This window comes from Phyllobates terribilis, unplaced genomic scaffold, assembly GCF_046119375.1.
Source record: "Phyllobates terribilis strain yellow unplaced genomic scaffold, ASM4611937v1 Scaffold_2__4_contigs__length_985480577, whole genome shotgun sequence".
Classification (NCBI taxonomy): domain Eukaryota; kingdom Metazoa; phylum Chordata; class Amphibia; order Anura; family Dendrobatidae; genus Phyllobates; species Phyllobates terribilis.
In genome coordinates, this window is record NW_027362762.1 from 430,862,369 (window position 1) to 430,889,844 (window position 27,476).

General features: G+C 39.7%; 2 protein-coding genes across 6 annotated transcripts in view; both read left to right on the forward strand.

The window, feature by feature from the left end:
- Positions 1-18,573, forward strand: part of LOC141213661 (multidrug and toxin extrusion protein 2-like) — a 111,544-nt gene extending 92,971 nt beyond the window's left edge. For 2 of the 5 annotated variants that reach the window (XM_073665261.1, XM_073665268.1), the window contains 5 exons: positions 196-265; positions 4,605-4,737; positions 7,968-8,062; positions 12,389-12,497; positions 17,514-18,572. In XM_073665261.1, coding sequence (XP_073521362.1) covers positions 196-265; positions 4,605-4,737; positions 7,968-8,062; positions 12,389-12,497; positions 17,514-17,758 — 652 coding nt within the window. In that variant the 3' untranslated portion in view covers positions 17,759-18,572. Of the gene's footprint in view, positions 1-195; positions 266-4,604; positions 4,738-7,967; positions 8,063-12,388; positions 12,498-17,513 lie in introns of all 5 variants that reach the window. The other 3 variants (XM_073665282.1, XM_073665275.1, XM_073665290.1) reach the window with 3 other exon arrangements.
- A 5,358-nt stretch (positions 18,574-23,931) lies between these two features.
- The window catches only part of LOC141252692 (multidrug and toxin extrusion protein 1-like), a 79,605-nt gene continuing 76,060 nt past the window's right edge, over positions 23,932-27,476 (forward strand). The window contains exon 1 of the mRNA XM_073670546.1: positions 23,932-24,093. Coding sequence (XP_073526647.1) covers positions 23,932-24,093 — 162 coding nt within the window. The remainder of the gene's footprint in view (positions 24,094-27,476) is intronic.

Sequence of the window (27,476 nt, forward strand, 5' to 3'; positions counted from 1 at the left end):
GGTTGAAGAGGTGGGTTAGAGTTGGGATGAAGACTGTAGTAAGGTTAGGGATGAGGTGGGACGAGATAGGGTCAAGTTCACAGGTGGTGAGGTGTGACATTTAATATCTTGCACCAGGTGTTGTCTATTTCATAACTTGTTTTTTTTATTGCACATCAATTTGTAGATATTGACCTTTCATTATTTTTTCTACAGGGAGATTGTTGTTCTGGTTTCTCATCTCATGCTAATTTTTGCACCGTTTCACCTTTGTGACGCTGTAGCTGTAAGTATCAGGGCATGCATGTCATATGTACAGTCATGGCCAAAAGTGTTGGCACCCTTGAAATTGTTCCAGAATATGAAGTATTTCTCCCAGAAAATGATCGAAATTACATAGTTTTGTTATGATTAAAAGGTGTTACCACCTTGTGAAGGTTGTGCAGCAGGCTCATCTCTGGAAAGGGCGAATATCCAGTATTAGTCCTTGGTGGCGGTTTGCTGCCAACGTGGTTGTCGTGGACAATTCCTTGAAAAGGTTCCAGCATGGAGTATTGGAAGAAATAAAAAACCAAGCTACAGGCACTCCCACTCCAAGAAACCAAGGTTCCAAAAAAAATAGGTATTTGATAGAAATAATTTATTGATAGAATAAAAACCTTTGTCGAGGAGAATATTAAAAATTGTGTATCAAATAAAAGTCACAGTGAAAACACAATGCGTTTCGGCATTCCAGCCTTCATCAGGTATATATTTGGTATGATCCACAGAGCTTATTTACACCCTTCACTATTGTTGCAGGGGGCCGGGCTCATTAGTCGATTCGCTAATTAATAGAATTTACTTCCCCTATTCTCCATCCACCTGTTTGCTAATGGGTGGTGATCTTTTACCACATACAAGAATCAATGGAAATACTGTGGACAAACATAATGAATTAAAACAGCAAATAGTCATAAGTTACCACTCACAAGTATCAAAAAAATGCTGTGAAAAGTCTACAATCATAAATCAAAAAACATCAACACCAACAAAACAATAATTTTGCATGGAATGTTCAACAGCAACAAACATAATAAAACAAAACAAAATGAACATGAATAATCTCTTTGGATTTATGTAATCATTTTTGTTTTCTTATTTCAGTTGATGGATTTGTATTTTTTTTTGTCTTTTTTTAATCTGTTTATTTATTTTTTACGTATTATTTTTTATTTGATTAGTTCATATTTTGTATTTTATATTTTACTATATTTGTTTTTATTATTTATTATTATTATTTTTATTCTTATTAAAGGAACAATATCGCTGCTTGCTGTCTGTCATTTACTGCTACTTCCCTTGAAACAATCTAAATGGTACAATATCTGTGCTTTATAGATCTTTGCTATATGTCACCTTTTAGGCTATGTGCCCACGTAGTGTTTTTGTAGTATTTTTGCGGCGTTTTTACGGCTGCGAAAACGCTTGTTAAACAGTCTGCCATCAAAGCAATGTGAATTCGGATGCGCTGTGCACATGATGCGCTAATTTGTGCGCTGAATTCGCATTGCGTGGCAAAACGCAGCATGACCATTTCTACCGCGATTACGCTGCAAATTCGCGGCCATAGAGGAACATTGAAACCAGCAAACCCGCAGGTATATGTGGATCTGCTGCGTTTCAATTAAATTCAATGGCCGCGAATTTGCAGCATAATCGCGGTGCGTGTGGTACCCGGGATGAAGAGGAGACTACAACTCCTCTTCATCCCGGCTACCACGCGGTGAAAAAAAGAAATAAAAAAAGTTAAAAACAAACAAAACCTGTATATTCACCTCTCCGGCGGCCCCCGGTCTGCTCCCGGACACGTCCTCTCTCCCTGCCGTCCCACAGTGTACTGTCAGGACCTGCGGTGACGTCATTTAGTCACCTGATGGTCACGCGACTGCTGACGTCGGCGGTCAGGTGATGGTCGTGTGACGAGACTAGGGACGAGATATGAGGGATCATCAATGATAAGTGTTGCTCCCTGTCTATTTATATGATATCAGACTGTCTTTGCATTTGGGACATGATATAAGGGACTATCTATGATAAGTGCTAAGTCCCTGTATTCTCTGACATAGGATATTAGGAATCACTAATGATTTGTGTTATTTCTTTGATATCTATTAGATGTGACATAATGCATTACCAATGATAAATGCTATTCCTTACTAAATGATATTGAGATTGTTATAATGCATTTAGAATTGGTCATTTGTTTTGCTTGTATGTGTTACAGTCTCTATCACATTCTGGCCCTGACAACTTAGAACGACATAGAGCAGGATGCACATGTGATACCGGTCTGTGGGCATTACTTCTGGGGATTAGTCTCATATATAACAGAACCTGCTTTATTAGCTTTGGTTATTTAGTATATGCTGGTTTGTGTATGAATGTAATAAACCAGCTATCTTGAGACAAATTTTACCTTCTAAAAATTCCCAGGGCTATTATTATTGTCGCAATATATAGACTTGGGTCTCCTTAAATGCATATCTATGATGAATTGTCGGCTTCTTAATCTGTACGTTCACTTTTCTCTATCTTTTATTCACGATTGTGGTTTTTTAAATATAAAGATAGAGATTTACCAGGGATATTAGGGACACGGATGTTGAGCGGGGGCGCCACGGAGCAAAAATTAGGGTGCCAACCTCCGCTGTCAGGAAGGGAGAGAATTTAGGGACAAAATAGGGACAGATAGAGCCCGTAATCCTTCCTGACTGATGTGTGACTTATCCCTGTTCCCTGGCATTTTGTCTTGTTTTTGTGTTTGTTGTCATGGTGACTACTGAGTCCTTTTTAGCATATTCGAATAAAAGTTATATTTTAGGGGTCTAATCTTCTGTTGGTTGTCTAGTTTTGCAATTGGGCCCCGCTTATACATTCCTTGTTCAGGTGTTTAATTGTATCCTCACCCCTCCCTTGTAGATTGTGAGCCCTCTCGGGCAGGGTCTTCTCTCCTCATGTACCAGTTTGCTGTTGCGTTTTTGTTCAAGATTATTGCAATTGTTTTTGCTATGCATACCCCCTTTTTCACATGTAACACGCCATGGAATAAATGGCACTATAATAATAATAATAATTATTAGATGAGAATATACATTCTCGTAGTAGTATACTCAAACTGCATATAAAACCATCATATTCCTTTTTAGGTTATTAATATTCCATATGTTTTGTTATACACATGTTTATTTTCTTTGTGTGCATTGGAACAGCACAAAAAAAATGGAAAAAAGGCAAATAGGACATAAATTTTACACAAAAACGAAAAATGGGCCAGACAAAATTTTTGACACCCTCAACTTAATATTAGGATTCACTCCCTTTGGAATAAATAACTGCAATAAATCACTTCCTTTGACCATCCACAAGCTTATTACACCTCTCAACTAGAATTTTGGACCACTCTTTTGCAAACTACTCCAGGTCTCTCATATTTGAAGGGTGCCTTCTCCCAACAGTAATTTTAAGATCTCCCCATGGTTGTTCAATGGGATTTAGATCCGGACTCATTGCTGGCCACTTCAGAACTCTCCAGCTCTTTGTTTCCATCCATTTGTGAGTTCTTCTTGAAGTATGTTTGGGGTCAATGAACTGCTGGAAGACCCATGATCTAGGACACAAACCCAGCTTTCTGACACTGGGCATTATATTTCTATCCAAAATCCTTTGGTAATATTCAGATTTCATGATACCTTGAAAACAGTAAAGGTACCCAGTGCCAGGGGCAGCAAAACAACCTCAAAGCTTATTTGAACCTGCACCATATTTGACTATATGTACTGTGTTCTTCTTTTTGTTTTTGGTAAACAGTAGAATGATGTGCTTTAACTGTAAGCTCTGTCTTGGCCTCAACTGTTCACAAGACACTTTTCCAGAAGGATTTTGGCATACTCAGTACATTTTGGTAAACTGCAGTCTAGATTTTTTATGTCTCTGTGTCAGCAGTGGGGACTCTACTACCGTCCACATCCAGGGAGATTAGATACAGTGTCATGGGTTGTAAACTTCTTAATTATGTTGCGCACTATGGACAAAGGAACATCAAGATTTTTGGAGATGGACTTCTAACATTAATATTGTTGAAATTGTTCAACAATTTTGGTTCTCAAGTCCTCAGAGTTCTCTTCTCCTCTTTCTGTTCTCCATGCTTAGTGTGATACACACAAACACAATGCAAAGATTGAGTCAACTTCTCCCCTTTTTATCTGGTTTCAAGTATGATTTTCATATTGCCCACACCTGCTACTTGCCACATGTGAGTTTGAACGAGCATTACATGCTTGAAACAAAGTTGCTTACCCACAATTTTGGAAAGGTGCCAACAATTTTGTCCCTCCCATTTTTGGGGTTTTGTGTGAAATGATGTCCAATTTGCCCTTTTTCTATGTTTTTTTGTGTTGTCCCAATACAGACAAAGGAAATAAACATGTGTATAACAAAACATGTGTAATTGCAATAACTTTTCTGGGAGAAATACTATTTTCTGGAACAATTTCAAGGGTGCCAACACTTTCGGCCATGACTGTATATATACGTTTGTGTTTGGAAGTGCTTTTTATCATTTTTAACGTCTCTTATTATGTTAGGGCACTTGTTCTGGAATACTTAGAGGAGCTGGAAAACAGAAGATTGGTGCAATTACAAATGCTGTTGCGTATTACCTTCTGGGTTTGCCCATAGGAATTTCACTGATGTTTGCAGTGAAACTTGGAGTGATAGGTAAGTAGTACTATTATTGTACTGTAAAGTCATTTATAGAATTGGCATTGCTGTTGGTATAGTTGAAAAAAGCTATGAATTGTGTGAAAAAGAACTGTGCAATGTTGAAAAATATTATGGTAAGAAACAGTAGTAATAATAACATAGATTAGACTTAAAGTGGTTGTTCCCTTTCAAAAAACAACTTGTTCCCCATGTGCAACTTGTTATAAAAACAAACCACGCTTTAATCACCATGTTGGGTCCAAAGCAGAGACTCTGTCACTGCTCCAGGTGTCAGGTAGTGGCTGTATTGCTGATATGAAGTTGACAGCATGGCAGGGAATGAGTGAGCTTAGCCACTCTGAGTGTACCATTCCTTCTACATAAGTAGAGCCACTGAGCTCACTGATTGGCTGCTGTACTTTTGACGTGACATCAGCGCTTTAGTAATATCAGACAACGGGAGCAGCAGTGGATCTGGGTAAGTTGAGTAAACCGTGGTTTGTTATTTCTATAACAAACACTGATTAGGCAAGAATGGTTTGTCATCAACCAGGATTTGGCCCAGTAGCCAATATCCAATATGCCAGGTCAAATTTCAGAAGTTTTGAAAAATAAGGGTCAACTGTGTAAACATTGATTCTTTACATAAACTTGATGTATTTGTCAATAGCTTAAAAACTTATGAAGTGCTTGTAATTGTACTTCAGTAACATATGACTAAGGCTTTGTTCACACATTGGGTTTTTTCAGCGTTTTGTTTCTGCAGCAAAACCTGATCTCTTGGCAGGAAAGAGATTCAGCTTTGCTTTCACCACAGAAGCATGAACACAGGTCACCAATGCAAGACATTTGTGAAGCAATATTAACCAGAATTTCAAATGTAACAGGGGAGGGAGGTGAATTGTTCAGGAATGGTTTACCTAATACAATGGCAGTGCATTGAATTTGTAGGACGCTATTTATTTTCACACTATGGTCTGCTATTCAGTTGCTCAGGCATTGTACAATTTCACACCTCCCTGGGCCACAAGTATTGTTCAATCTCACACCTTGCTCAGGCCAATGTTTACTCTGTGCACATCACTGATTTAATTAAACTGTTCTAATCCAAGCTGCCATCTCAGTTGACCAAGACAAGATGGTAAAATCACAAAAATAAATGAGTTTCACATACTGTTGTACTTGCTTTTTTTCACTAAAAACTAAGCAAAACCTGGTAGCTATGTTCACACTATGTGTTTTTATTCACTACCCATTACTTTCAATGGGTGAAAAACGCTGAAAGAAGTGACATGCTCTATTCTGCAAAAAAAATATGCAAGCACAAAATACTGATCAAACAAAAACCAAAGTGTGTGCATGAGATTTCTGGAATCTCATAGACTTTGCTGGTACTGTAAAACACAGCTGAAAATGTGCATAAAAAACGCTGAAAAAACACAATGTGTGAACATAGCCTAAAAGATCTAAAAAAATACTGATGTGAAAACCAAAATTTGTGTCATTTTCAAAACATTTGACCATGACTAGTGATGAGTGAGCCTGCTCCGCTACTCGAGATTTACAAGCATGCTCGGGTGTTTCCCGAGTATCTTCAGCGTGCTCTGGGTGTTTTAGTTGGGCTGTGTGCATGATTTGCGACTGTTTGACAGCTTTAATACATGTGAGGAATGCCTGTTGCTTAGGTATTCCTCACATGTATTAAAGCTGTCAAACAGTCACAAATCATGAGCACTGAGTGACTAAAACATAACACCGAGCACCTTTGCATGCTCGCCAAAAGGGTTAACAGAACATACTCGCTCATCACTAACCATGACTTTATATACACATTGTTGTGCAAAAATTTTAGGCAGGTATGAAAAAGCAAAATTTAGAATGGTTTAAAAAATAAAAGCGTTAATAGTTTACTTTAATCATTTAACAAAATATAAAGTGAATGAACAAAACAGAAATCAAATCAATATTTGGTGACCACTCTTTGCCTTCAAAACAGCATCAATTCTTGGCTCCAAATTTATTCTGCAGCAATACAGCTACACCAATCATACAGCAAAAGTTATTAAAAGGAACCTGTCACCAGCTTTAGCACTTACAAACCCTGCCCATCACCTTTTAGATCATGTTCTTGTAACCCCTTTATATCCTCACAGGTGCCCCTGCAAATGTATTTTATACATGTCCAGCGTGTAAATTGCGTGGTCCAGTCTGATGGGTGTCTCCAGATCAGTGCCCCTCGGTCCCTTCAAACACTGCCTCTTCTCTCTGGATTTTAGTGGATGATGCCTCTATATCATCCACATAGTGCCCAAAATCTTGCGCCTTTGCAGTGGAATCTGATATCTGCGCAGGCGCGGATCACTCTGCCCTATTAAATAGACAGATAGCTGCTGACTTGACGTCGAGCTGCCGGTCTGATTCCACTTTGCGGTGCGAAACTTTAGGCAGCGTGTGGATGATGTAGAGACATCATCCACTTACATCCAGAGAGAAAAGGCGGCGTTTGAAGGGACCAGGGCAACGCTGATCACAATCTGGAAACACCTATCGGACCAGACTGTGCAATTTACATGAAGAACATGTATAAAACACATTTTCGGAGGCATGTAGGGGCACTCATCGGACCGGACCATGCAATTTACATGCAGCACGGGACATGAATGAAACACATTTTCGGAGGTATGCAGGGGCACTTATGAACATATAAAAAGGTTGTAGGAACCCCATTCACATGATCTTAAAGGTGATGTGCAGGTTTTGTAAGTGAAAAAACTGGTGACAGGTTCCTTTACCATCTTCAGCGAGAAGAAAAGCTAGAAGTCCTGGAAGTGGTAATATAGCCTCCACAGAGCCCTGATCTCAACAACATCGAGTCTGTATGTGAATGTATGAAGAGACAGAAGAATTTGCACAAGCCTAAATCCACAGAAGGTCTATGGTTAGATCTCCAAGATGTTTGGAACAACCTCCTGCCAAGTTCCTTCAAAAACTGAATGCAAATGTATCTAGAAGACTTAGTGCTGTTTTGAAAGCAAATAAGTAGCACACCAAATATTGATTTGATTTAGATTTCTAGTTCGTGTCTTCACTTTACATTTTTTGATAAAAATAATCCATTAAAAACCATTAATTTTTTTAAGGCATTTTTTCCTCAGCTGCCTAAAACTTTTCACACAGAACTGTTTAGCTATTTACTAAAGCAAACTTCCGTTAGGATACTTAAATCATGTTTGCTTTCTTTCAAGGCCTATGGTCTGGATTGATATTCCCTGTCTTTTTACAAGCGTCGTTTTTCGTGGTCTACGTTTTGCGCATGAACTGGGACAATGCTTGTGAAGAGGTACGATAATTATGTTGCCATAAGCCATTGTGGTTTTTCACTGAAGTGTGGCCGGGTTCTGATTTACTAATTTAGGTGGACCTAGACTTTAAATGTAATATAATCCAATTATTATGTATTACAGAAAACAGACCTTCCATTGAACAAAGCGTGCTTTATAGCTACTTGATTTTAAAATAGTTAAATGGAATCTGTTGCTACAGTAGATTCATTCTGCCCAAATAACAGATAGCTGGAATCATAGCCTGGCTGCATGATTGTAGCCAGGAAGGTTTTACTCTGAATTGCTCTATCGTTTCAGAGAAAACATAGTTTGAAAAGCCAGGGCCTTTAAGGAACGACCTGACTAGTCCGATGACGCCCCTAGCTGGCTTATTGCCACTTCTCTCCAGTTGATTGACAGGTCTCTCCCTATGTACACACATGGGTGAGACCTGTCAGTCAACTGGAGCAGGGTGGGGAGAAGTTGGCTGAAGATCGAGTTTTCAAACTATGTTTTCCCTGAAAGCAGCGTTTCAAAGTAAAACATACCTGGCTTCAAATGCAGCATCAATCCAATGACCGATCCCATTAAGGGCATGGTGTACTATAGTTATGTTTGCTACTATGCAAATATTAGAGCAAACTATATTATATTGCCATATTTTGGGTGTTTTGCTATGTGTTAACGTATTGTAACATTTTTATTCCCATTGTAGAGAAGTATGAGCTCAATTCCTCTTTCAGTCATTTGGTTTAGTCTCATGCTGAAACCACAAAGTTAAACAATACGATGAAGGACAAGTTTAGAGATGTGTCACATTCGTATTGAAAAATTGTAAATATTTTTTGCCATATATACAGTATTCTTTAACCCCTTCCCGACATGGCCTATTTCCATTTTTGCATTTTACTTTTTTATTTTTCTGTCCATGTAGATGTATGAGGTCTTATTTTTTTGCAGGACGAGTTGTACTTTTGCTTGACAGCATTAATTTTACCACATTTGTGTACTGGAAAACGGAAACAAAATTGCAAGTGCGGTGAGATTGCGAATAAAATGCAATTCTGACATTATTTTTTGTGAATTGTTTTACTGCCTATATTGCATGGTAAAAAATACCTGGCATCATGACTGTTCAAGTCAGTACGACTACGGCAATACCCAGCATGTCCAGTTATTTTATTATTGTAGCAATGAAAAAAATCTGAAATGTAGTTTTAAAAAAGTAGCGCTATTTTCCAAGACCCGTAACGTTTTCAGTCGATAGAGCAGTGTGACAGCTTATTTTTTGCGAGGTTATCCGACGTTTTTAATAATACCAAGTAAGAGAAGTCTGCAGTTAGTCTATGAAATCACAGATTGCCAAATTGTGACTGCGTGCAATGCTCACACTGTTAAGATACCACTATATTCCCCTTGCCAGTATGCGATTTGCATACTAGGGGTCACATGCCGACTACTCTCATCTGGCTTCTTTCAATAGAAAAGAATGAAAAAAAACCTCAGGAGTCTAGTCGGTGTGTGACAGCAAGTAAGCAAATCACATACTTGCAGTCTGGTGACAGCGCACAGGCAGAGGGAATACTGTGATGCACAGACTGTCACAATTTTTCAGTCTGCAGTCACAAAGAGTAGCTGCAGTCTTTCAGATGTATCAATCTGCAGATGTTTTAATCTGAAGTCCTGTCGGTTTCCTTAAAAAGTCCCATCTTCATAAATGGATCTTGTCAGATATTTCTTGTAAATACAAGCAATTTTGTAACTTACTACTTATTAAACTTTTCAGTCGTACTTGAGGTATTTTCTTTTTTGTTTACAGCTCGCTGCCTTGGAGACCGACCACTGCCGCTAGACAGCAGAACATGCGTAGTGCTTACGATTTCTTTTCTATTAACCAGGATCACTGAAACATGCTGATACCTCCTAATCCAGCCAGCTTCAACACATTGTGGACAAGCTAGAAAGCAGAGGTGGTCGGTTTCCTGGGCAACAAGCTGAAAACAAAAGAAAAGTGTTAATATCTTAACGGCTAAAAATGTTAAGTGTTCAATTGCAAATTTTTTGTTTGTAGAAGCAGAGGTGGTCGGGCTCCTAAGCAACAAGCTGTCAATAAATAATTAAGTATTAATATCTCAAGAAAAACTAAAACATTTTATAAGTAATAAATGGCAACATTTTTGATTTTGCAAGCACTACCCGACAATATCCATCTATTAAGACCGTGTAGCTGAGCATTGCCGCCCTAGACCATTAATAACAGTACAGACAGCAGATCAAATAATATCTTGAAAATGGTAAGGAATTGAAATACCAAGTATATTAGAAAGTTATATAAATAATCATTTATATACTTATGTTATCTCTTCAAGGAGGTGGTCCAATATAAAAAACCTTCTCTAAATTCTGATCTGGTGAAGCCAAGCATTTTTACAATTCCCCTATCCCCATTTGTATTTGGTTCTGAATAGATGATTTCTCACATTGAAGTAAGAGTACACGACCCCAGCAAACAGAGTACTTTACTGAATATGTGATGTAAAATCCATGGTTTCATATTGAATAGCAGAAAAGGACTCTGTTTTCTTGAGGCATCATATTAGGAAGAAGGAGGGGCGGAAAAAGCACCTGGACCAGCCCCTGTAATGAACGTCATTGATGGCATTTCAATTGAAACTCCCAGCATGCAGAGCATAGTCTCAATCAGAAACTGAAATTAAAAGAAGTGGAGCTATCTAGGGAACCATAGGGAATTTTAGATAACAGAAAATTACATTCCTCAACATTGCAATTGCAACACCAACAAGGAAAGGACGTGGAATTATATAAATTACATGACCAATAAACATGTTAATAATATGCAAATTATGAGAAAATCCAAACAAAATTTTAAAACATCTCAATTTATTCAGTGTTGAGTATCAGTGCCATGCACAGAAATGCACTTACATTCCCTGGCATACTATCAATGAGGCTATAAATGGTTTTCTAAGGAATATTGTGCCACGCTGAATGCACATGGTCACTGAAATCATCAAGCGCCCTTTGCAATTGTCGATCAATGTGCTCGATGGGCACACCGCAGCCCCTGGTATTATGTTTAGTCCAATCAGGCTGCTCACAGTAACATGAGTAATATACTGTCTGTTGTGTTGAAAAACGGCTCTTCAGTCTTTGGAGAAATAACTTTACGACAGGTTCCACAATCAAATCAATGTAACGTTGAGTTGTTGGTGTACCTAGAATGAGGACTAGAGGTGTGTGGCTTCAGTACATTATGCCACCCCACACTGTAATTTCAGGAGTAGGACCTTTTGTCTCTGTTTAAGGCTTCTTCCTGGCATTGTTCACCGGCTATCATTGCACAAAAGACAAACGTGGGACTCATCACTGAATAGGATAGACCTCCATTTTAGCTCCATTGCATAATTGCTCTGAGCCATGATGGCCTTTGAGAGGGTGGCATGAGATCAATGTCCTGCAAACGCCTTCTGATGATTTAAGTAGACACATTAAGCTTGGTATGTGACACCCAGTTTCCCTTGTAGAATAGAATGGATCACTATGCTGCATTCTTCTAATCTGACGATCTGTCCATGTCGATTTTTGCCTCTGTGAAACTCTTGCTGTCATTTCAATTTATCGTTGTTCTCCCAACCACTGGGTTATGCAACATTGAACAGTGCTCAAGTGGATTCTGATCTGCCGGGGTGATAAACTAAGGTCTCTCCGTTCACTAATTCTGTCCCTCTCAGTTTGGAAGTGTCGATAAGTAACTAACAGGAGGCATCACCCAATCATCCCACAAGACTTGATCAGATATTTCAGATTTTATGTGGCTAAAAATATTACTTCCAGTCTGGCTCATATGCTCCTCCCATATGCCACAGATTGGAGCTAGGTGCTTGAAAATGTGATAGTTTGCAGATACTAGCAACACCAGCTACTTCCTCGATTTGCATGACCTTATGGCTTGTCCTGTTTGGCATTGCAACTTCAATGTTGAGGAGTGTATAAAAATGCTTTGTTTTAACAGATGAGAACTTTGAGATATTTGTTTTGTATCGGACTGCCCCTTTAATTCTAGCTCCCTGGTAATTTTAGGAAGGCATTGGAAGAGTTATTGCACCTTTCTCTGGTAGCCCAGAGTAATACTCTGTGGTTTGCGCAACAAACATACAAATGAATGGAAGTTACAGAAACGTTATAGCACAGTGACCTACAATCTTTGCGCAACTAGGGACTTATGCCAACAGCATAGATGTAGCAAACCTACATCCCACAGAACATTGCATTGAGGCAGAATGGTGAAGAAGCTGTTTATCATTTACATTTTTGGATTTTAGGCTCAGGTTCGAGCAGGAGTTCAGAAAGAAGACAAACGAGATAAAGACAAAAGCCCCCGCATTTCAGTAATGGAGACTGATATTACTGGATTTGTTACCGTTCCAAATGGCAAGTTTACAGCTATTACTGTGATAATGTTTTGTGTTCTGTTCTTTTTTTTTATTGAAAATAGTATTACTTACAATTGTGTATAGTATGATACACAGCAACCTCGACAACACAAGAGCACAATATTCTATACGGTACGGTTAACATACTATATTAATTGGCTGAAAATACTTGGTTAGATAAACTAATCTGGTCTAATTTGTAAACTTTGTAAATTTGGACTGGCAAGTCTTAACTTGCGCCAAATTTATCATAGTGGCTCATGTTGGATGAGTCATTTAATTTAGTGTATTTTTTTACTACCTGCCTGTTGTGGCCAGCGCCAATCTCTGGCGGCTCAGAGAGACCACGATCTACTCCTATCAGCCATTTTGTGGCTTCCGCTGATGTCACTATAGCAGATAAGCTTTTTCTCTTCCGCTCTGCTGTATCGATTAGGCATCACTGCCGATTTCATACTGATTGACAGCTGGCTCCTCACTGCCTAAATGTCAACAGAGCAGACCAGAAGATGAAGAGCTGTGCTGTTGATGTGAGCTGCAGAATCACCGAGCACAACAAGCAGGTAGTTAGCAACTACCTGACTGTCAGTTCATAGGCCCATGAGAAAAAAAAAATAGTCCTGGATAATACATTTAAATCATAGTGCAAGGCAATGTCACGCAAGGTGTGTGATAGACTAAGTGCAACACAAAGGGAAGGGGGAAAGGAAGCCCAGACTCTAAGGAAAAGGGGGAGTGCGTGACAGCGTGGCAAATCAGGGATGTTCATGGGCGGAGCCGATTTTTTGGCGCGAACAAGCCGGAACCACGAACCCGAATTTGAAATGACGAACAAATTCGCTCAACACTAGTGGAGACCTCCTAGGCTGATCTGATATCACCCTGTCTCTACTAACGTCCCTATATTGGTTCCTCACCAATCTCCGCACGCGAACCTAAACCCTGTATTTCCCTAGTGCTTCGCCCTGAATAGGGAAGGGGGGTGAGCATTAGTCAATCCCCACTAACAACTAAAGACAACAAGGGAGACAAACACGGGGGAAAGTAGCTTAGCTGACTTCAGAGAGATAACTCCAAGCGTCCTCCTAGCACCACAGAGAAAGATAGCAGTCTGAGAGCTCCAAGCATTCACAAGGAAACATGTGAGTATCACCGGCCACTCCCTGCTGCAAGTGAAACTATTTAAACACCCAGGCCAGGGTATCAATTAGCAGGAAGGAGGTAGCCACTGGGTCCTAGAGTGAAACATCTAAGAAGGTGTCTGTAATGCCAAACAAAGATCTTCTGCAACCAACTGCAGGGCGACTGTCTGTCATATCTGACACACCCATGACAGGCAAGTACATCAGTTTTGTGTCTCAAATTGCATCATATTCTGCAAGTAAATATTTTCCTTTGTATGTTAAAACTATAACAATTTGTAAGACTGGTTGATTCCGAAACCCATGAAATATCAATCAAAAAAAAGAATTGAAGAAAAATAAGCACAGAAATAATATTGATAAAGCAAGTAATTACATATAAGATTCAGAAGGAGCAACCAGAAATTGCGAAATCACTTACTATAAAAAGAGGATTCAGGGTTTAGGTTTGTAGGGTGCCTAAGGCTATGTGCCCACGTTGCATAAATGAAGCAGAAAATTTCTGCTTCATTTCTGCAAGTCCTCTCCCGGAAAAACGCATGCGGAATTCCGCACGCGTTTATCGCGCGTTTTTCGCGCATTTATCACGCGTTTTCCACATGCGGAATTGCCTTGCGTTTTTTATGCATTGGACAAAGGCAATTCTGCTTGCGGAAACGCAAAATTAATTGACATGCTGCGGATTTTTGAACGCAGCATAAACGCTGCGGAAAAATCCGCAGCATGTGCATAGAACTTGCGGAATCCCATTGGGGACCATGGGGTGCGGGTTACCAAGCGTTTTACAAGCGTTTCCGCTGCGGAAATTCCGCATCAAAAACGCTTGAAAAACGCTACGTGGGCACACAGCCTAAGCCACACATCTCACTATGTGCATAATGTGCAGTACAAGATGATGTGAATAGCTTGTTACTTTCCAGCAGAACTGTCTTTCCCAATTTAGGCTATGGACATATCACACCTAGGCATCTCATATGAATATAAAAAAAATATGCTATATGCCACTGGCAAGGTTTATAGGGATTGACTTACTGTTTAGGATCTTACTGCTAATCGGCCTGATTGATAGTTCGGACGGGTGGCATCTTCATGCCCTTAACTGCCTGCTCCCGATGCAGCAAGAACAAGAAGATTTGCCTCTGTGGCATCGGAGGAGAGGCCAACTTCAGAAGAGCAGGGCTTGCAAGCTCTATAGCAAAAAGCTTATGAGCTCCTTGCCTAGGAGACTGGTCACCACTGATAAACTGTCTGTCAGTAGTGTCCGTAACATATGCAACGAGCAGTAAACTATAAAATTAAAAATCAATTAGCTCTTAAGAATGGAGAGAATTTTTTTAATTACAAGTAAATATTACAAGCACTCTGCAATCATAACCGTTTATGATAATAACTCTTTAATTGTAGTGTGCTGACACAACAATACAAATGTAAACACAGGTTTAGTTTTTTTTTACAAAGTAGATTAAAAAAAGTCTTTGTTGAGACTGATGTGACTCCTCTCACCGCAGCTTTTGTGCCGTCGCCTCCAGGAACATAACAAAAAATGGCTCCATAGCAAACTTCCATTAGCCTCCCACAGCTACACCAAGTGTGCTCCAACCTTTTAAAGGGAACTTGTAACCCCGGAAAACACTGTTTACTTTCAGATCTAGGGTTAATCAGCAGGTAAACAGTGTTACAATACTGCATTGGCGACTTAGTGAAAGTGCAGCTGGCGACTGAAAATGAACTTCTTTGCTCCCTGCAGCCGTCGGCTTTTCAGTCACGGTGGTGGTGCAGGGAGCTAGCAGTCATTGCTCACAGTACTTCTCTCTATACTGTGAGTAGCGGCTTTAAGAACACCCCAGCACTTCAATTGACAGCTTGCTTTACACAGATGTGCTCCAGAGCAGACTGTCGATCAGAGTGCCTGGGGGTACATACAGCTGCCATTCATAGTATTGGGAACGATGCCTATAGCTGCTCCGTGCACATCCCCATGACTGAAAGCCGGGAGGAAATACGTTAATTTATTCCTTGGAGCTACACTTTCAGTAAGGTGGCCTGGCAGCTACAAATCTCTGTTTACCTGCAGATTAACCAATATCAGCAGATAAATAGTGTTTTTCAAGGTGAAAAGTTCCCTTTAAATGTTTAGGAATAACATAACAATTAAGAACTGATACGTTACAATTTTTTTACTTCTCTATCTAATTCACATTCACCATGATGACTTTTGCTCTTCACTTAACCATTACCCTCTCCACCCTCTGCACAAACTCCATATGATACTGCTGGCTTTAAAGTATATCAGTCTCCAGATTTCACAATAAAAGCTACAAACCTTAAATAGATGTCTTAGACCTGATCAGGTTGGTGTAATTACTTTGAAAATCTTTATCAGAATGACAGTATAGTCCATTTTGAAAGTTTAAACTTAATCTCTGCCAACCTAGACTGATTGACAGCTGCTCGGGATCCTTCCTCACTGCTTCTTCTAAAATTTCATACTGATCAGTACAACCTGCAGCTGTCAGGCAGGCTGGGTAAGTAGAGAACGAACACACCTGCAGTTATGAGATCTATCAATCTTTAGGATGGCTCCTAAAATGCTCCTTTTAACATCAGGATTAGGGAGCTATTTTGGCATGAATGTTTAATGTGAATACACCAGTCTCATCAGGTAAGAGATTTTTTTAATAATGTATACAATTTGTATTGTGATATCTGATGACAGATCCGCTTTAACAGTGTCCTATTGCTGCTACAATAGTACTCAACAAGTAGTGCTCCTAAACATTATATTGCCCTGCCTGTAATGCCACTTTGTGTCACACACCGTAATAGTCTCACACAGTGACGATGCGCACTACACATTGTGGTGCACACACACATTTTAATGCCCCTCAGTGCAGTGCATTGCAATGATCTGCCCTGGTACACCATAGTAGGGATCATAGAGTGAATGGTGAAGTTGGGGGCTGATAATATTCCATTGTATCTCCATCCCCTCCAGGACACAATCCCGCCCCCCCATCCCACCAAGCAACTGCTGTTTCCACTGTGGCAGTAGTTGGTATATCACAATAGTGACATGCTTATCCATCTTCGTCCTATGTTGTTTTTTGAGATATGATTCTGTGAGGCAGAGGGAACAGCATGTAGCATTATGTGAACATGCCTCTACACACACTTGCAGCATTTTAAACACTGATATATGTTTAATTGGGACATTCACCCCAACAAAGGCTCTTATTTCTGGTGTGTAAGTATTCATTCATGAATAGGGAAACTGAAACCATGTACTTAAAGCCTAACTATCCTTTTAACTTTTATTTCATAAATCATAGTACACATGAAAATAAGCAGCTTTGTAATATATCTTATCCAAATAATCCACTGCTTTCTCCTCCTGCATTGTGCTTTCACTCTTACTTTGTGGGTAAATTCTGTATTCAATGAAGACAGATTTACCTATTAGTGAGATAGGAGATGACAATTGGTGCTTTTAAAATTCTATGCATTGAGGAGGAGCTAGAGGCAGACACAGTCATTCTGCTGTAAGCTCTCCATAGATGTTTATGAGCTCTGACTGTCATTTCCTATCTCAATAATGGGAAAGCCTTTATTCACTGAAAACTAATTTTACCCGTGAATTAACAATTTTGAGAATAAACGATCAGTCCAGGGGGAGAAAGAAGTAGATTTCTCTGATAAGATTTATTGCAAAGTTTCTTATTCTCGCCTGTACAATTGACTTATGAAAAACAACAGTTACACTTTAAACCCCTTTAACTGCATTATGCAGCTATTTCTGATAAGGTGTTAGAGTCATATAAAAATGTTGGTTTTGTCTTAATTGTTTTTAATATATATTTTCTAATGTACTTTAGGGGAAATTGAAACAGGATATTCTGCTGTGGATCAAGGTATAAATGCAGGTGCAGCCATCTTACCAGATGCCCCCTTTAGTGAAAACCATTCAGAGCATCTAGTTCTTCAAGAAGACTCTTCTAATATAGTTGGCGAGGTCCTTTCCACAAAACAGCTCATTCTCAGACGGGGTCTAGTATGCTGTTTCGCTCTAACGGTTCTGCTGACTGGGGTCTTAATTAGAGTTTTTACAGGTAACGGATAGTGATCGCGTAGCCATAAACAAAGTTCAATCAATGTCCAGGTGATACACGTCTACATTGCAGTACATGCTCAGGACTCTTCCAAAATGCTGACAGACCACTGTGATATGGAAACAGAAGATTTTCTCCAGCCTCACCATCATTAAATTTGGACATTAATGCCGTCAAGAATTTGCTGTTTTTTTGACAGGTGTGGATATTTTGTACTCAATATTCAAATTTCAAATTAAATGTTTCACATCTGCTAAATTAGAGAGAAGTCAGACGTCATTGGTTTGAGCAAATGAACTGAAACACTCACCGAGAGCAAGAAAATTATGGCTACAAGTGTTTTTTAGTACTAATGATATTACTTATAGTCCTGTTGAAGTTTTGGCTTCAAGATTCCCATCCTCATTGACATCTCAGATAGTGCATAAAGGAAAACCTTCACATTGATAAGTACATTTGCCAGTATACTTTACATTCTGTTAGTCTTACTATTCAGTGCCTAGATTGAAACTTAGAACAGAGTTTCTCAAGTTCAAAGTTCCAGCTGATTTAGTTATGACTCTCCTGACATTTGCTAAAATTGCTGGAGTTACCCTGAGATGTATCTTCATAACTTCAAGGATCTACAGAGGCTACTTGTGAAGACACATAAAGCCCTTGTGTATTTTTGTTATAAATGTTTATATTGTACTTATGTAAATGCCTTTGACTTTTGCACATTTTTTACAAATAATTTAAACATTTAAAAGAAATTATACTTACGGCTTAATTTTGTACCATTTTGTAACAAATTTGTCACCTGCAATTCACTTGACTTAAAAAAAAGAGTGGTTTCAAATAAATGTTATTGATTCTTAACTAAAAATCTCAAATGTGTCTATTTTCAGTTGTGTTCCATATTTAATGTAGAGTACCTGCTACTTTTTTTAAAGAAATCAATTAAATATTGTAGGTAAACATTTATTTTCATGTAATTTTACTAACTATTGACTAGGCAGATTATAGCGATGTGAACCTTTTGACCCCTTAAATGGATTATCTGGGACTTTCTGAGAGTTTTTTTATTATTAGGCTAAGAACTTACCGGCGGGTAGTTGCTAACTACCTGCCTGTTCTGCCCTGCGACGATCTGTCCTGGTCCAGAGTAGTCACGGTTCGCTCCTGCCAGCGATACTCCTTCTTGCGATGTCATGTCAATAAAGCAGCGTCTTCTCTTCCACTCTGCTCTGTTGATGTGGTGTCAATGCCAATGCAATGCTGATTGACAGCCGGCTCCACGTTGCCTAACTGCGGGGAGTCAGCAGTGACACCGTCGACAGAGCAGACTGGAAGAGAAGGTCCGCTATTTGACATGAGGTCAAAAGAAGCAGAGAAATCACCGAGCCAGAGGAGAGCAGCGCAGGGCTGAACAGGGAGATAACTAGCAACTACCTGCCGGTAAGTTCTTAGCCCGATAGGAAAAACCATAAGATTTAGGGTATGTGCACACGATGCAGAAATGAAGCAGAAAATTTCTGCATCTCCCTGGCAGAAAAAACGCATGCAGATTGTGCATGCGTTTTTCCTGCAGAATACATGCGGATCCACATGCAGATTCACATGCGTTTCCGCATGCAGATTGACAAGCGCTTTCCAGGCGATTTTAGCATCACCTGGAAAGTGCTTGACAACTAGGTCACACTATATAAATCCATGCAACCGGCATGGATTTATATAGTGTGACCCGAGAGAGTGTATGTACTTACCTCCGATGGCCCGCGCTGTCCTGCTCACTCTGTTCTCCCGGCAACTTTGAATTGAAAGACCTGCCGACGTCAGCGTCACGTGACCCGTCACATGACTCTGACGTCAGCGCAGGTCCTACAACTCACTGCAAGTGCCGGGAACCAAGCGGGAGCGCTGTGCGGGCCGACAGAAGGTAAGAATACATTTATTTTTTATTTTATTCTTTTTTTACAGCTTTTTTAATGGTACCTGGGTGTGGATGAGACTCTCCTCTCCTCCACACTCGGGTACCATCCGCATATTAGAACGCGCCAATAGCGCAAGTACAGATGCTGTCTTGCGGAATTGGCGCGTTCTAATGCAAGTCAATGGCGGCGAAATCGCCGCGTTTCTGCAAAATTAATTGACATGCTGCGGATTTTTGACCGCAGCGTTCACGCTGCGGAAAAATCTGCATCATGGGCACAGCACATGCGGATTTCCATTGGGGAACATTGCTTCCCTTCTACAATGCGTTTTTCATGCGTTTCCGCGGCGTTTACGCAACTGCAAAAACGCAGCGGAAACGCATGAAATACGCATCGTGTGAACTCAGCCTTAGTATTTTCTTCCCCTTCTTCCAAGAGCCGTAACTTTTTTATTTCCCACTAACGTAGCCATAAGAGAACTTTTTTCTGCCACAAGTTTTAGATTTGAATGACATAATTTACATTTCACTTCACTTGATGTATATGGTAATGATGAGAAAAACTCATGATTCCACCATTCTTTTTTGGGTTTTGTTTTTACAGTGTTCATTGTACAGTAAAAATGACCTAGTAACATGATTCTCCATGTCAGTTCAATTACAGCGACACCAAACTTGTATAGTTTCTTTTATTATTTTATTCGCTCAAAAAAATGTAAAAGTTTGTGCAAAGAAATTTTTGATTTGTATCAGTGACTCATAACTTTTATAGTTTTCTATTGGTGGAGCTGTGAGAAGGCTGGAGTACATAAAACATTTTGATTTCTGTTCTGCCTTCCTCCATGTATGATGCTGTGGGGGATTTAGCATACAGTTTAACCCTCATTCATACCCAATTAAATAGACTGTAGCGTTCTGTAATCTTGATTTAATGGTGATAGTTTGAACTTGATAGTGTGGTAAAAACAATAACACAATACAGAATGATGACAGTCAGTACTGGGTACATTAAAGAAACTAGCACTAACATAGTGATAATACAGATTACAGTAAACAGGAGTAACTGGGGTAGATCACTGCAACAGGCTCTATTCTATACTTAATGCATCAACCTGAGTACAGTGCAAGAGGCATTAACTGAATGGTGTATCTCAGAACACAATACACTTCACTTTACAGTAATTTCACACCAAAACATGTAACTGTATTTGCTCTTACCAGAATCATCTGACAAGAGGAAAGTTGTAGAGTGTAAGACTATGTGTCTACGTAGCAGATTTGATGCAGAGCGTTTTTGCCTCTCTCTGGCAGAAAAAAACACATGCAGATTTACATGCGTTTTTTCTGCCAGAGAGAAGCGTTTTTTCAGCGTTTTTACATGCGTTTTCGCATGCGTTTTTTCAAGCACTTTTCCAAGCGATTTTGAGCATCACTTGGAAAAGTGCTTGACAAGTTGATCACACAATATAAATCCAAGCAACCGGCATGGATTTATAATGTGTGAACAACTTAGATGCTTTAAATGCAGCATCTATAGTAAAAAAAAAAAGAATTAAAACGTTAAAAATAAAAAAAAACCTGTATATTCACCTCTGCGGCGGCCCCCGGTCTGCTCTCCGGTCTGCTCCCGGCCGCGTCTTCTCTCTTCAGCGTCCCGCAGTGTACTGTCAGGACCTGCGGTGACGTCATTTAGTCAGCTGATGGTCACGCGACCATCACCTGACCGCCGACGTCAGAGGTCGCGTGACCATCAGCTGACTAAATTATGTCACCGCAGGTCCTGACAGTACACTGCGGGACGCTGAAGAGAGAAGACGTGGCCGGGAGCAGACCGGAGGAGACCGGAGAGCAGACCGGATGCCGCTGGATAGGTGAATATACAGGTTTTTTTTTATTTTTAACGTTTTAATTCTTTTTTTCACCGCGTGGTAGCCGGGATGAAGAGGAGTTGTAGTCTCGTCTTCATCCCGGGTACCACGCGCACCGCGATTATGCTGCAGCGTAATCGCGGTAGAAATGGTCATGCTGCGTTTTGCAAAGCAATGCGAATTCGGCGCGCATATTAGTGCATCATGTGCACAGCACATCCGAATTCACATTGCTTTGCATGGCAGACTGTTTTACAAGCGTTTTCGCGGTGTTTTCGCGGCCGTAAAAAGCCGCAAAAACGCTACGTGGGCACATAGTCTAAAGCCAGATACACGTCTTATCTGCTTCCCTGAAAGCCCGGGAAAAACTGATTACAGGAACTCTTTCTCCTTGAGGAAGGAGGGGGGCTGTCCCTCTGCACACATTATTCTTAATGGAACAGACTCTTGTGACTATAAGAGTATTACTAGATGATGTGCAACTTCTAAACAACATAAACAGACAACTGGTGACCTCTACAGGTCGCAACTAGAATAACTCTATGAACATTCCCTTAGCTGCTCATGAGTAGACAGAACAATTGTTTTTTATTGTGGCAGACAAAAAATGGAAATTTTGTTTTTTTGTTTTCAGCATTACTTTATGGGTTAAATACTTTTATATTTCAATAGATTGTAGTTTTACTAATGCAGCAATACTGAATATGTTTTGTTTTTATTTTTTTTTATTTCTTTGTGTTTGGATTGGGGAAAAGAGAAGTCATTAGAAATGTATCATTTAAAAACGTTAATATTTAATTTTTAAACTTTTTTTTTCTGTTCACATAATTTTTTGGCCTGTACCTGGGCATAGAGCACAAAAAAAAAACATTCAGTTGTGGGCAACATTGTTGGCACACTTTACTGTTGATAAAAAAAATCTTCAGAAATAAGTGGCTGTTGCCCCATTGTATATCATTAGAATTTTTAATAGAATGCTCAATTACATATAACAAAAAAGTTGACATGTTCAGTAATATCAAAAACAGAAATAATGAGACATTGTATATGACATGGACAGGATTGATAGTACCTTCCCTATCTATGGCAAGAATGACAGCCTCCAAACATTTTTATGCAACCATCTGTGAGCTTCTTGCTCCTGTTTGCTGGTAGTTTCTTCCACTGCAGTTCGCTCATGTTCTTGAATGTTTACACAGTTCCTATTCTCAGTATCAACGATTTTCAATTGCCTTTAGATTGGGATTCATCTTCCTTATTAATGGGTTAGTCCTGTTCTGCTCACTGACCTCACCAATGTAGAAGCGAGTGAGCGAGACAAATGCTTTAACCGTACTTGTGTACTTTTGGATGTGTGTGTTTGAAGTCATTTTTCCTATAACATGTTCAAGGCCTCTAGTCCCAAAGGAATGAAAGCAGCGCTACAACATTATGGATTCTCGCATGTTTTGCTGTAGGTAGGGTGCACTTTTCTTCATAGGCTTCATTTCGTTATCCGTAAACATAACACTGCTCTACATTGCCAAAGAGCTACACTTTGGTTTCATTTGTCCACTGAACATTTTTCCAGAAGGATTTTGATTTGTCTATGTAACTTTTTATGCCTTTTTCCTTATAACATTTTTTGAAATGCCAAGGTCTTTGGACATAAAAAAAAAAACCAATCACTTTCCGGACTACTCGATGCGGTATCACCAGGCATTCACATGACACTTATAGCATGTCGTGTGACCACTGCAGCCGATCAGCGGAGGCGGGTTGGCTGCAGCAGTCATGTGATATAACATTGTCATGAGACCGCCAGCAGTGAACAACCCCTTTAATAGTCAATGGTACCAGGAAAATTGACTTCAGCTGTACGTTCATATGTGTATTTCCATATCAGCACAGTTACATACATGATTCAAAATGAAATCTTAGAAAATTTGCTCCATTTTATCACAAATGTGTCTATAGATTTCACCGCCTACAACCTCAATTGTGATCTTGCAACCTTTCTGCAGAAAAATAAAGCAAATATAATTTTTACACAACTGTGCCTGGATCATGGAGGGGAAGGTAGGGTTGGAACTAAACCTGTTACAGGAAAAGAGGGGATTCAAGCAGAATGGAAACTCTGATCAGTCGCTGGGAACCCCCTAGCAGCAGATGCTATAGCAAAAGTTTGCCTTCATTGAGGTACATCAGTCGTGAAAATCTCTGTTAGGGCATATAGCAATGTAAAAGGTTAAATCTCCTATTGTTCATGCCAAGTTATGTGTGTGGAGAAGTGGGTCAAGTAGTAGACAAAAGGTTATTAAAATACCTCTTTTAATAGATGAAAGATTTTGTTAATGAGTGCATGTAGAGGTTCCAAGTGAAGAAGCAAGTGAATTATTTTACTTTGGCTGACTATAGACAACAGATGGAGCAAGATATCGTCGTGAAGGATCGGCTAAATGGAGTAACTCTGAGATCATCTCTGCTACGGAAGCACTGTAGTGCTTTTCTGCAAAGAATACGCCAAACTATCCCAAGTGATTTGACAGCTGAAGTTAAGCAGCTATGTGGATTAGCAGGACCTCTAGTAAGTAATTGATGATACTTTATTTCTCAGGCGCATGTAGATTTTTGAATAGTTTTTGGATAATACATGGTATTAAAATTGGCTCAGACGAACATATGCAAAATCGTCTGTTTTTCATCCATATTGTCATCAGTATGCCATCCGTATCTGTTTTTTTACTTCCGTGTGACGTCCGTATGGCATCTGTTTTTACATCAACATTTTAATTATAAGAGGCTAAATACAGTTTCCTATCCTAATAATTTCAATGGATCCCTGAAAAACACATGACATATGTAACCTGTATGTCCAGTTTTTGCACCTACCAACATAAAATGGGCGAGTCTGATCTGAAAAAGAGAGTAAAGTAGTGTATGCTGCAATTTTTTTTAAATAAATTTTTCTATATACACAGACCATTGGTCCACGTAGAAAAACATTCATGTGGTCCATGTGCTGTCCGTATGATACCCGTTTTATATCTCATCTGAACAATCCTAAGCCATATTTGTAAATAATATACATGCAATATTTCCCAAGGCAGTTTTTTAGCAGATTAGGCCAATTGCACGTTATAGAAAAGATTCTAAAGTGCTACATCCACATATATGGCTGAGATTCATTGAATGCAATGAATATTATGACACCACATTTTGTAGCCACTTTTGCTATCTAGTTCTGGGTTTTGTGTTACCTATTAAGGTCTCCTGTACGGTGCTTTCTAATCCCGCATTGATATTTGCTAAGTGATCTGAAACCAGTATATGCTCTTTTTGTCTGGTTGCATAAAGAGTTCAATTTTTGGCCTCCTTACTGACCTGTGAATTTTTTACATTATTTAGTATCCATGAGGAGGATCCATGTTCTTAGCAGTGATTTCAGCACTGGGTTCATATGGGCAGAGCCAGTGATGTCTCTCCCAGCCTTAATATGCCAATGGTCAGCCCAGAAGGCCTACCTGGCTGCTTTTAATACTGTATAAAAAATAAACATATAGACAATTGCTTTGTGTCACAAGTGCTTATATATAAATCTATAGTCCATTACTACAGAACTACTTGACTACATACTGTGCTGTAGGTATTTGTCTTCAAATTATAGGAAATCCCTTTATTAAAAAAATTACTTTATCCTAAACAGGGCAGATTTTATCATCTTAATGTCTAGATATAGTAAATTTAAACAACCTAGACTATATAGTGTAAAAATGTGATGTGCCAACTTTATCACAATGCTGGATCATAAATCTCCGACTCTAATGTCTAGCTTAACATCACTTAGGGGCCGATTAATTGAACAGTTTACACCAGAATTCTGACAGAAAAATGTCGCAACAAAGTATTTTGCACTTTTTGTCATTTTTATACCAGTTCCGGTCAGAAATACCATCTTTTAGAAAGGTGGAGGGTGGCTCACAAATGAATCGTAATTTCTGCAAAAAAAAATATATATATATTGTAAATTAGAACAAAAAAGTAGACCAGTGTCTGGGAGCATGGCCTAGCTACTGGGAAAGTAGGACCAGGAACCAGAACCCAGCTAAATCCGCACTAAACAGTCTAAAATATCAGCCATCCTCAATTCCCATCCAAGAAATTACTCTGGTTTGAATATTTACAACTTCATTCCTTTTTAACTACTCAGGGAGTAGATTGCTCGTTCCGGTCTACAAACACTTTTTTGAAAACTTATTCTTGCAACATCCTTGCGTGATCATGTAATCTCCCTACTGTACAACTGTCTGAGTAAAGAAGATAAGGTGGGGAAATTAGGATATCAAAGAGCTTGGGAACGGGAACTTAGCATCTCTATTTCCTCCTCAGACTGGGAGAAAGGATGTCTGTGGCCTGTAGGGCTCAGGAAAAAATTCTAAAATCCTCACGAGATGGTGTCATTATCCATCCAAATTGCATGCTATTTTTCCCTCCGTCCCAGACATATGCTGGCGCTGTGAGCAAGAAACTGGTACTATGCTCCATATTTGATGGGGATGTAGTAAAGTTAAACAATTTTGGGAAAGGGTGTTCTTGGCTTATTGTATACAGGAAGTAAAACCACGAATAGTCCACTGTCAAGAATAATCACAAATATCATAGCCCGGGAAGGTCACGCAGAATCAACCGTTGTGATCTTTGGAGCGAACAGCTCTCTGCTGCCCCCTATTTTCCAGACAACTACATGATTGGCCGACGATCAACGAAGGAGTCCGCAGGCTGTTCGCACTAACAGGCCGGTTATCAGAAAACTAACAGTGAGTGTATGGTATATACACCTCCGGATTCCAACACATGTAATATGTGTATATAACCCTTTATGATCACCACGAACTCCACGATAACCCCAGACTACTCGCACCCACCACCAGTCATTTTTACAGGCTGACTGGACACCTGATAGGTAGCGTATGGCTTCGAGGCGCAGTTACAAAACAAAAGGAACAGAACTATTACATTTTATATTTAACCCCTTACTGACATCTGACGTACTAATACGCGTCTGTGCCCTGGGACTTAATACCCAGACCCGTATTAGTACGTCATGGCGATCGCGCGCGCACACAGGCTGTGCGGGCGCGATCGCCGCCGGGTGTCAGCTGATTGTCACAGCTGACACCCGGTACTATGTGCAGGGAGCGGTCCTGCACCGCTCCCAACACATTAACCCCCGCGATGCTGCGATCGAAGTCGATCGCGGCATTGCGGGGGCAAGGGGAGGTGATCGGCGATACTCACCTCCTCTTCCGGCTTCCAGCGCAGTCTGCAAAGGCTTCCCGGGTGTTGCCATGACGACCCGATGTCATCATGACAACATCCGGGTCACTAGAGAGCAGGAAGATTGCTTGGACATGCGCAGTGCATCTCCAAGCAATCTTCACACTGTGCACTTCTGACAGCCTTCATGACATAGGGATGGTGCTCCATTCCTGTGCCATGCAGGCGATCAGAAAAAAAAAGTGAAAGTCCCAGAGTGGGACAAAGTAATAAAGTGTATAAACTGTGTGAAAGTGGAAAAAAAAAAAAAAAAAATGTGCAAAAATATTATAAAAAAATAAAAAAAATAATACACCAAAAATAAAAATATAATGTACCCATCAATAAATATTATTATAAAAAAAATTAAAAAAAAACAATAAAAGTACACATATTTGGTATCGCCGCGTCCGGAACAACCTGACCTATAAAACTGTCCCACTAGTTAACCCCTTCAGTGAACACGGTAAAAAAAAAAAAAAAAAAACGAAGCAAAAAACAATGCTTTATCACCATACCGCCAAACAAAAAGTGGAATAACACGCGATCAAAATGACGCATATAAATAAAAATGATACCGCTGAAAACGTCATCTCGTCCCGCAAAAAACAAGCCACCATACAGCTCCATCAGCCGAAAAATAAAAAGTTATAG